Here is a 15,509-nt window from a genome sequence, read left to right on the forward strand (position 1 = left end):
CAGTTTTAAAGTCACACGTGTCTCTCCGTGCAGCGCGAGGTGCGCAGTTTTAAAGTCACACGTGTCTCTCCGTGCAGCGCGAGGTGCGCAGTTTTAAAGTCACACGTGTCTCTCCGTGCAGCGCGAGGTGCGCAGTTTTAAAGTCACACGTGTCTCTCCGTGCAGCGCGAGGTGCGCAGTTTTAAAGTCACACGTGTCTCTCAGTGCAGCGCGAGGTGCGCAGTTTTAAAGTCACACGTGTCTCTCCGTGCAGCGCGAGGTGCGCAGTTTTAAAGTCACACTTGTCTCTCCGTGCAGCGCGAGGTGCGCAGTTTTAAAGTCACACTTGTCTCTCCGTGCAGCGCGAGGTGCGCAGTTTTAAAGTCACACTTGTCTCTCCGTGCAGCGCGAGGTGCGCAGTTTTAAAGTCACACTTGTCTCTCCGTGCAGCGCGAGGTGCGCAGTTTTAAAGTCACACTTGTCTCTCCGTGCAGCGCGAGGTGCGCAGTTTTAAAGTCACACTTGTCTCTCCGTGCAGCGCGAGGTGCGCAGTTTTAAAGTCACACTTGTCTCTCCGTGCAGCGCGAGGTGCGCAGTTTTAAAGTCACACTTGTCTCTCCGTGCAGCGCGAGGTGCGCAGTTTTAAAGTCACACTTGTCTCTCCGTGCAGCGCGAGGTGCGCAGTTTTAAAGTCACACTTGTCTCTCCGTGCAGCGCGAGGTGCGCAGTTTTAAAGTCACACTTGTCTCTCCGTGCAGGCTCCGAGTAGCCGCAAGTTGAAAGTCACACTTTGTCTCTTCGTGACAGCGGCGAGCGTGCAGCAGTTTAATAGGCTCCATCTTGTCTCTCCTTGGCAGCAATCGGGTGCGCATGTTTTAAAGGTCACACTCTGTCTCTTCCCTGCATTCGCTGAGGGTGCGCAAAGTTTTTAAAGTCACACTTGTTCTCCACGTCGCAGCGCGCGAGGGTGCGCAGTTTTAAAAGCCACACTATGTCTCTCCGTCAGCTCAGAAAAGCCTCAATAGGTGGCGCAGTTTTAAAGTTCACACTTGTCTCTCTTATCAGCTCGACGAGTGCGCAGTTTGAAAGTCACACTTTTCTCTCTCGTGCAGACTCGGAGGTTGCTGCAGTTTGTAAAGTCACACGTTTTCTCCTCAGTGCAGCTCGAGAGATGCGCAGTTCTTAATATCACACTGGTCTCTTCCTGCAGTTCGATGTGCGCAAGTTTTAAAGAGTCACCACGTGTATCTTCGTGCAGCTTGTGGTTGCACAGTATTAAATTCACACTTGGTCTCTTAGCTGCAGCGCGACGGTTGCAGTTTATAAAACATCACCCAATAGCTCTCTTGTGCCAGCGCGAGGCGCGGCGGTTTTAAATTCACATGTTGTTCTTCTCCGTGGTGCAGCGCGAGGTGGTGCGGCAGGTTTTAAATTCACACGTGTATTCTCCTTTACAGCCCGTGGGTGCACAGTTTTATAAAGTCACACGTTGTCTCTTAGGGCAGCTCGAGTACCAAGTGCCTGGTATAAATCAACACGTGTCTCTCCCGTTGCAGTGCGGAGTGTGCACAAGTTTTTAAAGTCACACTTTGTCTCTCCGATGCAGGCGCGGAGATGCGCAGAGTTTTAATAGTCGCACATGTCTCTTAGATCAGCGCAGAAGTGCGCATTTTCAAAGGTCGCACGTGGTCTCTTAGTGAAGCTAGGAGGTGCGCATTTTTAAAGTCACACGTGTGTCTCCGTGCAGCGCGAGGTGCGCAGTTTTAAAGTCACACTTGTCTCTCCGTGCAGCGCGAGGTGCGCAGTTTTAAAGTCACACTTGTCTCTCCGTGCAGCGCGAGGTGCGCAGTTTTAAAGTCACACTTGTCTCTCCGTGCAGCGCGAGGTGCGCAGTTTTAAAGTCACACTTGTCTCTCCGTGCAGCGCGAGGTGCGCAGTTTTAAAGTCACACTTGTCTCTCCGTGCAGCGCGAGGTGCGCAGTTTTAAAGTCACACTTGTCTCTCCGTGCAGCGCGAGGTGCGCAGTTTTAAAGTCACACTTGTCTCTCCGTGCAGCGCGAGGTGCGCAGTTTTAAAGTCACACTTGTCTCTCCGTGCAGCGCGAGGTGCGCAGTTTTAAAGTCACACTTGTCTCTCCGTGCAGCGCGAGGTGCGCAGTTTTAAAGTCACACTTGTCTCTCCGTGCAGCGCGAGGTGCGCAGTTTTAAAGTCACACTTGTCTCTCCGTGCAGCGCGAGGTGCGCAGTTTTAAAGTCACACTTGTCTCTCCGTGCAGCGCGAGGTGCGCAGTTTTAAAGTCACACTTGTCTCTCCGTGCAGCGCGAGGTGCGCAGTTTTAAAGTCACACTTGTCTCTTCGTGCAGCGCGAGGTGCGCAGTTTTAAAGTCACACTTGTCTCTCCGTGCAGCGCGAGGTGCGCAGTTTTAAAGTCACACTTGTCTCTCCGTGCAGCGCGAGGTGCGCAGTTTTAAAGTCACACTTGTCTCTCCGTGCAGCGCGAGGTGCGCAGTTTTAAAGTCACACTTGTCTCTCCGTGCAGCGCGAGGTGCGCAGTTTTAAAGTCACACTTGTCTCTCCGTGCAGCGCGAGGTGCGCAGTTTTAAAGTCACACTTGTCTCTCCGTGCAGCGCGAGGTGCGCAGTTTTAAAGTCACACTTGTCTCTCCGTGCAGCGCGAGGTGCGCAGTTTTAAAGTCACACTTGTCTCTCCGTGCAGCGCGAGGTGCGCAGTTTTAAAGTCACACTTGTCTCTCCGTGCAGCGCGAGGTGCGCAGTTTTAAAGTCACACTTGTCTCTCCGTGCAGCGCGAGGTGCGCAGTTTTAAAGTCACACTTGTCTCTCCGTGCAGCGCGAGGTGCGCAGTTTTAAAGTCACACTTGTCTCTCCGTGCAGCGCGAGGTGCGCAGTTTTAAAGTCACACTTGTCTCTCCGTGCAGCGCGAGGTGCGCAGTTTTAAAGTCACNAGTGCAGACGCAGATAAATCCTCGACCATCACTCGTGTTGTATGTTAAACTGTGCACATAATTCACTCAGACACGCAGAACAACCAGATGACATTTAAATAACAGGATTCCGCGTCCGCATGGACTCAGTGCGGTGCGCCATTGATTATTGTCACACACAAACAAGCACAACCATGACAAACACGCAGCTCTGTCTAATGCACATATTATTATTATTCTACATATATGTCGCACTATTCTTTTTTTCAAGTTACTTGTCCGGTCGGGCAAATAAAATTCTCTCTCACTTGCCAATACAAAACATTCACTTCTCCCGGACAAGCGTTAATGTCGAGCCCTGCAAAATATTGCCATATTTCAGATGTAACGTACAGTTCTTTTTAGGCACAAGTTCGTCGCTGTCATTTTCCTCGCTCGTCTTTATTCCTGCCATATTTATTTTCCGCTCTCTGCTTTGAGCCGCTAGGTTCACCTTTGGGCCCGCGATCTAGCCAGTAGTATAATAGCACCTACTTGGCGGGTATAAAGATAGTAATGCCCCTTCTGATTGGTCCAATTTGGACAACCTAAGCATGCAACACACAAATGATTGACACATGAATCAAATTTAATTTATCGCAACTCTCTGCGATATGGATATCGCATATACTATTATCGAGATAACGATAATTCTTCGATATACCGTGCAGCCTTAATCGAAATACATAGCAATATATTGTACCGTGACCCATCTATAGTGATATGTATCATATCGGGAGGCACTTGCCAATACACAGCCCTGATCAACATATGACATCAGTACGCCGATCGCCTGCGCAACATTGCATGATGTCAAACACACCTGATATTATCGGATATCGCGATGATTTTAAAGTCGATTATTGATAATTTTTTAAACACATCGCCCATCCCTAACGTAATGTGAACATGCAATTGCTATACTCAACTTGTGGTAGTCCGTTGCTGTCGAGCAGCACGCTCTCAAAGCGCTGCTGGCAGCACGAAACAACGTAAAGACTGGTGCTTAATGCGTGAGGCGCTGCGGACGCAAAAGATGTGCACGAATGTTGAAACCGACTATCTAACCACTACCTCATGTTTAACATAGAGAAACTGTGGGAAAGTAGCGCTGTGGTATGGTATCACGTTGTCTTTATGAATGGCCGGGCCAGTCACTGTAGCTCACAGCACGCACATACTTTGTGTAGTTATTCTGTACAGTTATGAAAACATGTCGACCGCAACGCAACAAAATGCGCACTCACACAAAAAGAGGTCGCACAGGTTAAATATAGAGAGCATATACTACTAAAATGGTTGCAATTTCGAGCCCAGCACTCCATCATGCCAATTGCGTGAGGATATTGTGTTCTTGCGAGACCAATTGGATCTCGTCGCACCCCTATAATGTAGTGAAGTAATTGATATTTGAAAATGTACTTGAAAGTAAAAATGCTTAGATACTATTTACCTCTGGAAATAACAGATAAAAAATATATGCAATTCTGGAAAAACAGTGCTAGTATCGGATCAGGATCGGCCGATGCTCAGAATCAGGGCTGCACGATAATTTATCGCGATACCACTAAATCCTATTGAAATCAAGCTGGCTGCGATATGCAATGTGTCGATATTTTTTTAAATGCGTAGCTTGTCCGTGAAGCACGGCTTTGGGATCAGTAGGAAATGCTGCTCGATCTAAAATCAGTGCGAGTTTGAGTCGCTTATAATGTGCATTTGAAAAAGCAACACCCGTCAAACATGATCATTATAAATATACTTCATTATCATAAAAATACCTGATGAGGCTTGAATAACAGTGATAAAAAGATGTCCATAGGCATTTCCTAGATTCTAGAACGTGTTATGGTCTTGTTCTGCAGTGCGTATTTGGAGTTTACGCACGAGAGCGCCCTCTGGCTTTCGGATGCAGCAGCATTTTCCCGTACTTCACTCAAAAGCTGTGCATAAATCACGTGATATTTATCGTCGGTTTATCGCGACAGCCCTACTCAGAATTCAGGTATCGGATCGGTAAAGGAAAAAGTGGGATCGGAGCAACCCTAGTTATAGACATGACTCTGTCCTTACTGTCCTATTATTTTTTGGCTTTTCAATAATACACTTAAAAGAAGCAAGGGAAGAGTTAATTTCCATAACATCTTTAGTTCTAGTCTGATTAGACATCAAAACCAAATATGTGCACTTTTTAGGACCACTTGACACTAGGGCTGCAACAACTAGTCGATAAAATCGATAATAATCGATAATGAAATTTGTTCGATTAGTTGGTCTGTGACGTCACTTGACATCACGCAGTTATAAATCAAGCGCGTCTTCTTCCCTTTTAAAATGACCATTTTAGATGTGTCTCTCCGTGCAGCATGAGCTGCGCAGACATGTCTCTCCGTGGATGCGTCTCTTTGTGCAGCGTGACATGCGCAGTTTTAAAGTCACACTTGTCTCTCAGTGCAGCGCGAGGTGCGCAGTTTTAAAGTCACACGTGTCTCTCAGTGCAGCGCGAGGTGCACAGTTTTAAAGTCACACTTGTCTCTCAGTGCAGCGCGAGGTGCGCAGTTTTAAAGTCACACGTGTCTCTCAGTGCAGCGTGAGGTGCGCAGTTTTAAAGTCACACGTGTCTCTCNGACATGTTTTGCATGCATCTCTTCAAGCTGCACAGTTTTAAAGTTTAAAAGGGAGAGGTGTTTAAATGACAAAATTAATTGTATTATATTAATTGATTATTAGTAAAACCCAATTTGTGGCGTTGCACTTTGCAAAGTACATATTAGGCTAAATACCCTGATTTGGTGGTTTATTTAGTTCAGAGGTGGGTAACGAAGTACATTTACTTGAGTACTGTACTTAAGTACACTTTTTGAGTATTTGTACTTAAGTATTACTTTTACTGTACTTCACTACATTTGAATGACAAATATCTCACTTTTCATGGCACAAAAAATATTTCCTTGGCCGACCCTCCCCTCGCTCCCACGTTTGGGAGAGACTATTGTCAGTTGCTTCTAATATGACACACATGAATCAACTCACCAGGTGTGTTAATTATGGAGACATTCACAACATTTTGGGAGAAGGCTAATGAGTTCAGTTGTGTATACTCTTCCCATATCTGATTTACTTATCATATGCAAAAAGATGTCATTACATTTATATCCGATTAATCGAAAAAATAATCGTCCAACTAATCGATTATCAAAATAATCGTTTGTTGCAGCCCTACTTGACACATTATCGTGCTTGTAGTCAGGTCAAGTTTTGACATTGACAGGAAATGTATGATCTACATACCCACAAAATCATGTTTTCTAACCACACTGTGACCAGCTATAGGAATTTTATGAATTGAAATCAAACTGTACGCCCAGGAGCTTTTGAGTAAAGAAACGCTAAAGTTGCCCATAAAAAGCAGAAGTTTTTCAAGTCTGTTTTCTTTTGTACACAACAAGGCTGTAAGTACTTTCAACATTTCATAAGACTAACCACAGGCTACAATGCACGCTATTAGCAGCACACATACATGCAATGCATCAAAGGTGCAAATCATACCTCATTAGCAAGAGTGAAAAGCATGCAAAGCAACCAAACAACGCATGTTTTCCTAAGAGGGAGGAACTAGTGAACAGAGTCTGACGTCTCAACAATGCTTCCTGCACTGACCAGTCGCAATACCGCTGATAGTGAGAAAATGACACATTAAATAGAAAAATCTATGGGTACGTAGACGTATTATTTACGTAGATTACAAAGTGTAATTAAAGACATACGTGTAGACATCCTGTTTAGCATTTAATGACCAAGATGGCCAACAGCATCTGTCAGAGGACAGAAACTGCAATACGTCCACAATTCGTGCAGCGCGAGGTGCGCAGTTTTAAAGTCACACGTGTCTCTTCGTGCAGCGCGAGGTGCGCAGTTTTAAAGTCACACGTGTCTCTCAGTGCAGCGCGAGGTGCGCAGTTTTAAAGTCAGACATGTTTTGCATGCATCTCTTCAAGCTGCACAGTTTTAAAGTTTAAAAGGGAGAGGTGTTTAAATGACAAAATTAATTGTATTATATTAATTGATTATTAGTAAAACCCAATTTGTGGCGTTGCACTTTGCAAAGTACATATTAGGCTAAATACCCTGATTTGGTGGTTTATTTAGTTCAGAGGTGGGTAACGAAGTACATTTACTTGAGTACTGTACTTAAGTACACTTTTTGAGTATTTGTACTTAAGTATTACTTTTACTGTACTTCACTACATTTGAATGACAAATATCTCACTTTTCATGGCACAAAAAATATTTCCTTGGCCGACCCTCCCCTCGCTCCCACGTTTGGGAGAGACTATTGTCAGTTGCTTCTAATATGACACACATGAATCAACTCACCAGGTGTGTTAATTATGGAGACATTCACAACATTTTGGGAGAAGGCTAATGAGTTCAGTTGTGTATACTCTTCCCATATCTGATTTACTTATCATATGCAAAAAGATGTCATTACATTTATATCCGATTAATCGAAAAAATAATCGTCCAACTAATCGATTATCAAAATAATCGTTTGTTGCAGCCCTACTTGACACATTATCGTGCTTGTAGTCAGGTCAAGTTTTGACATTGACAGGAAATGTATGATCTACATACCCACAAAATCATGTTTTCTAACCACACTGTGACCAGCTATAGGAATTTTATGAATTGAAATCAAACTGTACGCCCAGGAGCTTTTGAGTAAAGAAACGCTAAAGTTGCCCATAAAAAGCAGAAGTTTTTCAAGTCTGTTTTCTTTTGTACACAACAAGGCTGTAAGTACTTTCAACATTTCATAAGACTAACCACAGGCTACAATGCACGCTATTAGCAGCACACATACATGCAATGCATCAAAGGTGCAAATCATACCTCATTAGCAAGAGTGAAAAGCATGCAAAGCAACCAAACAACGCATGTTTTCCTAAGAGGGAGGAACTAGTGAACAGAGTCTGACGTCTCAACAATGCTTCCTGCACTGACCAGTCGCAATACCGCTGATAGTGAGAAAATGACACATTAAATAGAAAAATCTATGGGTACGTAGACGTATTATTTACGTAGATTACAAAGTGTAATTAAAGACATACGTGTAGACATCCTGTTTAGCATTTAATGACCAAGATGGCCAACAGCATCTGTCAGAGGACAGAAACTGCAATACGTCCACAAAATAGCAGTAGGGGCTAGCGCAAATCGCGGCATCGGCATCTGAAGTGGCACTTCCGGTGGCTTCTCCAGCAGCCAGAGAATTTCGTCCGGCATCTGTCGCTACAGCGGCATCTCGCAGCGGCACTTCCGGTGGCTTCTCCAGCAGCCAGAGAATTTCGTCCGGCGTCTGTCGCTACAGCGGCATCTCGCAGCGGCACTTCCGGTGGCTTCTCAGCAGCGGCACAACGGCATCTCTAGCAGCCAAGGACTTTCTTTGGCACCCGTCGCCCTTTGTAGTAACTGCGCTGATCAATTACATAATCCGATGTAATATTGTAATACTGTTATATTGTAATACTGCGTGCGAGTGACAGCAAATAATGTGTGTAATACAACTGTCTGATTCAATATTTTTTTCTTTCAGTGCCGAAGAAATAAAAAATCACATGACTTTATAAAGATGCAGTGTATACATATTACTTTGAAATGCTATGTAAATAGGCGATAAACTGTTATTCAGTAAATACAGAAACGAGTTTATGATTTTGAAAGTGCAGCATCTCAGCAGCCAGAGACTTTCTCCGGCCACTGCCGCTACAGCGGCACTTCAAGCGGCATCTCTAGCAGCCAGAGACTTTCTCCGGCCACTGACGCTACAGCGGCACTTCAAGCGGCATCTCTAGCAGCCAGAGACTTTGGGAGCCGCACTCAAAAAAATATTTTGCCTAATACATAAGATTTATGTATTTTGATTGCATATAGAATTTCCATCCATTTAGATTACATATTTTTTATTCATATTTTTATTATTAAAGGAGTCAGATCTGGCAAGCTCTTTGCGAAACTATCTTTAGTAGTCGAGGTAATTGTTCTACCCTGTCGATAACGAGTTAAACGGCTGATTTCTGCAGTGCGCAGTGTACATGTTATAAGATAGTGATCAGTGACATCGTCGCTTTGAGGTATAATATCTATATTTGTTAGATCGGCACCGTGAGATATAGTCAAGTCTAGTGTATGATTAAATCGAGTGGGTCCATTGATGTGTTGTGTTACTCCAAAAGTGTAATAGCTCTGTAAACGCCACTGCTAATGCATCGTTAGCACTATCTACGTGGATATTTAAGTCTCCGACAATTAGTACTTTATCTACGTTAACCAATAGGTCCGATAGGAAGTCCGCAAACTCTTTCAGAAAATCAGTGTAGGGACCAGGGGGTCTATACACAGTAGCCAACGTACAAGAAAGCAATGATTTTTTACTATCAATTGGAACAATTATGTTCAACGCAAGCACTTCAAATGATTTAAATTTATGCAGGAATAAATTAATACAAATTTATTTAGATTTATTAATGAAAATTACTTAAATGTGATGCATATGAATTAAATTGGGTTTAATATGTAAGAATATGTGATCATGTTTCTTATAAATTTAAAACACGTTTTATTTATTAATATTATTACATACAACTTATTCTTACTCGTTTCATTTTCATGTCTTACAAATTTGTATCACATTAACTTTATTACTTTGTTTAGGTAAAAAATATGTAATCTAAATGGATGGAAATTCTATATGCAATCAAAATACATCAATCTTATGTATTAGGCCCAAATATTTTTTTGAGTGGCACGTATGCGATGTACTGTTTAAACTTTAAAAACTACATTTGAACAAAATAGCATTATATACCACGAGACTTTTATTTGTAAGCATTTATCATATTTGGTTAATACAGTTTCTGATGCTATGCCACACACACAGTTATTCAATTCATACAGAAATGAGTTTCTGATCGTGAAATCGTGGCATCTACGGTACAGTGATAAAAAGATGTCCATACCATAGGCATTTCCTAGATTCTAGAACATGTTATGGTCTTCTTCTGCAGTGCGTATTTGGAGTTTCCGCACGAGAGCGCCCTCTGGCTTTCGGATGCAGCAGCATTTTCCCGTATTTCACTCAAAAGCTGTGCATAAATCACGTGGTATTTATCGTCGGTTTATCGTGACAGCCCTACAACTAGTTCGCGAAAGTTCGTTAGATCGTTAATAGTTTGGAGATCACAAAGTTTTTATTCTACGTGTGAGGACTATTTTAAGTCATAGTTTTTATTGGTAATTTGTTGAACATTTACTTCGTGATATATGGTTCTATCTATCTATCTATCTGCACAGAACTAATAGATATACAGTACATTGAACATAGACATTAAGTTCAATAAAGAGTGAACAACAGCAACAGATGAACGTTTTAATACTGCAGCCTTTTTACCACAGGGCCTATATAACGATGCTTTTTTAAAAAAAGTAGTTTGTTACAATAAAAACGTTACATTAAATTAGGGTATACTGGCCAGCGGCAGTTGCTACAAAGAGAAACAGTGGCCGGAGAAAGTCTCTGGCTGCTAGAGATGCCGCTTGAAGTGCCGCTGTAGCGGCAGTGGCCGGAGAAAGTCTCTGGCTGCTGAGATGCTGCACTTTCAAAATCATAAACTCTTTTCTGTATTTACTGAATAACAGTTTATCGCCTATTTACATAGCATTTCAAAGTAATATGTATACACTGCATCTTTATAAAGTCATGTGATTTTTTATTTCTTCGGCACTGAAAGAACAAAATATTGAATCAGACAGTTGTATTACACACATTATTTGCTGTCACTCGCACGCAGTATTACAATATAACAGTATTACAATATTACATCGGATTATGTAATTGATCAGCGCAGTTACTACAAAGGGCGACGGGTGCCAAAGAAAGTCCTTGGCTGCTAGAGATGCCGTTGTGCCGCTGCTGAGAAGCCACCGGAAGTGCCGCTGCGAGATGCCGCTGTAGTGACAGATGCCGGACGAAATTCTCTGGCTGCTGGAGAAGCCACCGGAAGTGCCACTTCAGATGCCGATGCCGCGATTTGCGCCAGGCCTCTCTCCAAAATAGGTTAACATTAGTTTGGTGTTGCGTGGACATGGCACAACTCACAAAACGAAATCTCACGAAAGCTTTGATAGCTGCCTTTAAAGTCTAGCTCAAAACATTGACTTACTAACTTTAAGTTACGTCGAAATATCTTTAACCTCCATTTCTCGGCATTCAAACACACTTAACTTACTGGTCAGTCCATTAGTTTATACGATAAATTGTTTGTCTCTCTCACCAGATAAGAAACGCATAGAACAAAACATAAGCGATAAATATATAAAATAGTTGAATTAAAGCAATGTTTCACGTAAAGCTAAATGATAACGCTACAAATAACAGTTAGACGTAACTAAATGTGCTCCGCTTAGACAGAGCTTCATTCAGAGAGGAGGAGATGATGTGTCCCTGTCAAAGCCGACATCACTTATCAAATCTGTCCAAAGTAACATTTTAAAAACATTTAAAACGTGTAAATTCAGTTTGACACGCTTCACATGTAAACACAGGCCTCCACGTGAACACGTACTAAATAAACATAAACTTGTTGACGTTGTCTGGATTAAGTTTAGCAGTTAGCTGGCCGTTATCTGTCCATCAGAGCCCGCTAACTCTTCCCCACACACCGCCTGAATGAAAGTAACCGAATTAAACACTTAACCGTTCAAACAACCGCCAAACAAGGCGGTATTACTCGCGAAAGTGCATATAACTCAATTAAATCACAAGAAGCTGCCAATAGAAGCTGTAAATCAGCGAATTCTTACCCATTTGCGCCCGTAGCCCTTTTAGAGACGTTGCACCTTCCGCCATTTTTGCTGAGTTTTTTTCCTGCTGTTTGGCGCTGACACATCAGAGGCGCGCGAGGACGCAGAGGGCTCGAGCGCCGCGCTGTACAGATGCTAACAGCGGCATCTACCGTATCACAGCGGATAGTGCAGGGTACTTGTGGAATGACACATATTGTTGTCACTCCTTCATTCTTTCGATATATTATAGATAATTTGTAACAATCAGAGCATTTAATATGGATTTGGGGATAATGGGTAAAAAAACAATTGGCTCTAATAATAAAAATAAAAACAAATTGGTTAGCTCTTAAGTTTTAAACAAATGGCCAATCGATGCTAATTAAATCAGATTTATATATAACTTAATTATTGGCTAAATTGGTAACAAACTACAATTTAAGTGAATCATTTATCTTTAAAGCTGAGTTTTTTTTATTTAAAATGTGTGATTTTGTAGTTTAAGATTTGATCTGTTTACTGTGTGTCCAAAAAAATTCTTTTTACCTAATTTTCTATCCATTTCTAATAGTTCTGGTGTTATAAAATGTCCCTATCACAAGAAAAAATACAAACTGTACCTTTTAAGGTACAATACCCTTTGGTGGTACCCTTAAGTGTTCCTCTTTGTAATTTCACTGTGCAAAAAATAACATGGTGTACTTTTTTGCTACATAATTGAACCCTAAGGACCTATTGTGCAACTTTAAATATACAATTAAATATTTAGCTCCCCTATGAACAAAATTGTACTTTTAGAGCACCTTTTTTCTGACAGTGTACCATAGTAAAACTACACCCTAAAATCAGACTTTTGAAAAATGGAATGTGAAAAAAGCATGTGGAAAAAGGGGTGTGCATACTGTAAGAAATACAATTTTCTTTCACCATTCCTGTAGGTGCTTTGACAGTATGAATGAGAAACTGATAGGATCAGCAATAAAGCTGTGGTCAACCCCTCCCTTTAGGCAAACACCGTTTTCCCCTTACAGTACTGCTCTCAAGCATCTCAGACTGTTTCCACTCATTCTATCCATAGCTTGCACACTTGTCATTCATATTTTATAGCGGCCCGAGCCTGTATCAGTTTCAGATACTAAATAATGCACCAGCAACTGCGTTATTTAACACGTAAGCAGATAATGGATGTGCCTGTGAGGGAATGTCATGGGTTTGAATACAACAGAGAACACAGTATATGAAGCCCTAGTCCATACATACCATAGAGATACAAAATAAGTATAATCTCAGGATCATATGACAAAAGCGACTATGACTAATTCAGAGACCGTAAAGTGGAAAACAAAACTGGTTTAACAGACTTGTGTGACTTCAACTACTGCTGGCAGTTTCTATAACATAAGCTACGCCAATGCTATAAGCGCATGTTAAATAATATGTATACCGTAACATCAATTTGTTTTAGTACACACTTTTAGTATTAAGAAAATGTAAGTATATAAGATTATTTGAAGTCAGATTTACATTATCATTGTTATTGTGCTCAAAGTGTATTGTCACAATTGTCATGGAAAATTAAGCAACACATTGGCTCATATTATTTTGATTGTCAAAGTTGTTTTCAGAATAACACGGATTGGTGTCCAAAGAAAGCTGACATTGTTGATTAAACACATCAGTCACAACTCAACTCTAAAATTCCTTTCCTTATCCAAATCATAATTTTGGTGACAAATAAGAAAGAACTATGTAAAAAGTGTGGAAGCCGGTGGAACACTGCCATGTCATTTTTGACAGTCTTGTGGTAAATTCCTCAAAGCTTCCTGCGGAAATACCCTGATTCAGAGGAAATGTTGTGATAGAGAAAAAAATCCTGCTTCCCCCCTCATTTTCAAATGAACTCGATTGAAGCACCAATTAAATCAAAAGGTGATTCATCTCTTATCTGAAAACAATGGTATGGCAACAGTCTACAGCATCTAAGAATAACACACATGTGACATTTTAGGTGCACAGTAGAGAGATACAATTAGTTAATGATTTTGTCCTCCTAACATTTTCTATAATTAGGTAATTTGTTTTTTTTACAAAAGGCTAACTATTTTTTATAGCTTTGTATAGCACTTAACTTAGATCATTCGTGGAGTCATGATGAGCTCAACTTCTCTTTGTAACTCTTTGATTAAACAAGTAATAAGAGGGGTGCAGACATACATCCTTTAATTGTTATTGTGATAGTCTGTATTGTAAAAGACAATAAAATAATTTGGTGATAAAGCACAATTCGTATTGTCATTGGGTGTGTAATGACAAAAATGTCTGGGGTGAAAAGAGGGCACAGTTTGTGTTTTCAATTAAGTGTAAATCATTTCTAAAGACAACATGAAATCAAACTGGAGTTTTTGTTTTTGTTTTTAGTCCCTAGTCATCTGCATGCCTGTGTACTCTAAACACAAGGCTATCGGCTCCGACTAAACACAATTCACTTTAAGCAGATTTTGAAATATATGTTTTCACTGCTGACCAAAAATATCGATGGCTCACACAACACTAAAACATGTTGTATGCCTCTTCTCCAAATACCTACTTCTAACCAGTCTATTTGCCACTGACTTCCTGTTTCGATAGGAAACATGTCAACACAGGAAAGAAAACTGCATTCAGTTCATGAGGACTTGAACACAAACAGCATCAAAAATACAATATGGCGCCCTCATGTGGCATTTTAAAGGGCAGCCCTGGATGTTTACTGTAATAAGTTATAACACAAAATAAGCAATACTTGTACCATTGTTAAGAACTAAATGTTTCTTGTTGTAGGCATTAAAACCAGATAAAACGAATCTCCACTTTTAAATTATTAAAGGGATAGTTCACCAAAAAATGAAAATTCTCTCATGAATTTTTCACCCTCAGGTTGTTCCTGTATACATTTCTTTGTCTGGTTAAACACATAGAAAGATATTTTAGAAGAATGTTAGCAACTGAGATTTCGGAGACACAATTGACTACCATAGTAGAAAAAATTATTTGTAGGCTATAATTTTTTTGTTCTGTTTAACACAAAATTCGATATTTTGAAGAATGTAGGAAAGCAAAAAGTTCTGGGGCACCTTTGACTACCATTTTAATTTTTCCTTCTATGGTAGTCAATGTTTCCCCAGAAATCAGTTGCTAACATTCTTCAAAATATATTTCCATGTGCTCAACAGAACAAAGAAATTTATACAGGTTTGGAACAACGTGAGGCTGAGTAATTCATGACAAAATTTTCATTTTAGGGTGAACTATCCCTTTAATAGGCACAGACAAATATTAATAAACAGACAAAACTGTATGTATCCTATATTTTCTGCAAGCCAAGCCTTTTTTTCTATGCATTTTTTTGTATACATAAATAAAGCCCATGTTCTGTGATATGTTGTCTTATAAATACCATAAAAGTTTAGGGTTTTCTAGGGCTGTCAAAAGATTAATCGCGATTAATCACATCCAGAATAAAAGTTTGTGTTTACATAATATTTATCTGTTTACTGTGCATAATAATTTTGTATTTATTAACACATACACATCCATGCATATATTTAAGAAAATCTAAATATTAATAAACATTTATATATAATTTAAATTATTGGTAAATATAAATAAATGCATGTAAATATTTCCTAAATATGTATACTTGTGTATGTGTTTGTATTTATAAATA

General features: G+C 40.6%; 1 protein-coding gene across 8 annotated transcripts in view; it reads right to left on the minus strand.

Moving 5' to 3' along the window:
• Positions 1-11,897, minus strand: part of map7d3 (MAP7 domain containing 3) — a 113,689-nt gene extending 101,792 nt beyond the window's left edge. For all 8 annotated transcript variants that reach the window (XM_057349061.1, XM_057349062.1, XM_057349057.1 and 5 more), the window contains exon 1: positions 11,822-11,897. In XM_057349061.1, coding sequence (XP_057205044.1) covers positions 11,822-11,867 — 46 coding nt within the window. In that variant the 5' untranslated portion in view covers positions 11,868-11,897. The remainder of the gene's footprint in view (positions 1-11,821) is intronic.
• Positions 11,898-15,509: the final 3,612 nt, after the last annotated feature.

This window comes from Triplophysa rosa, linkage group LG13 (assembly GCF_024868665.1).
Source record: "Triplophysa rosa linkage group LG13, Trosa_1v2, whole genome shotgun sequence".
In the NCBI taxonomy this organism is placed as follows: domain Eukaryota; kingdom Metazoa; phylum Chordata; class Actinopteri; order Cypriniformes; family Nemacheilidae; genus Triplophysa; species Triplophysa rosa.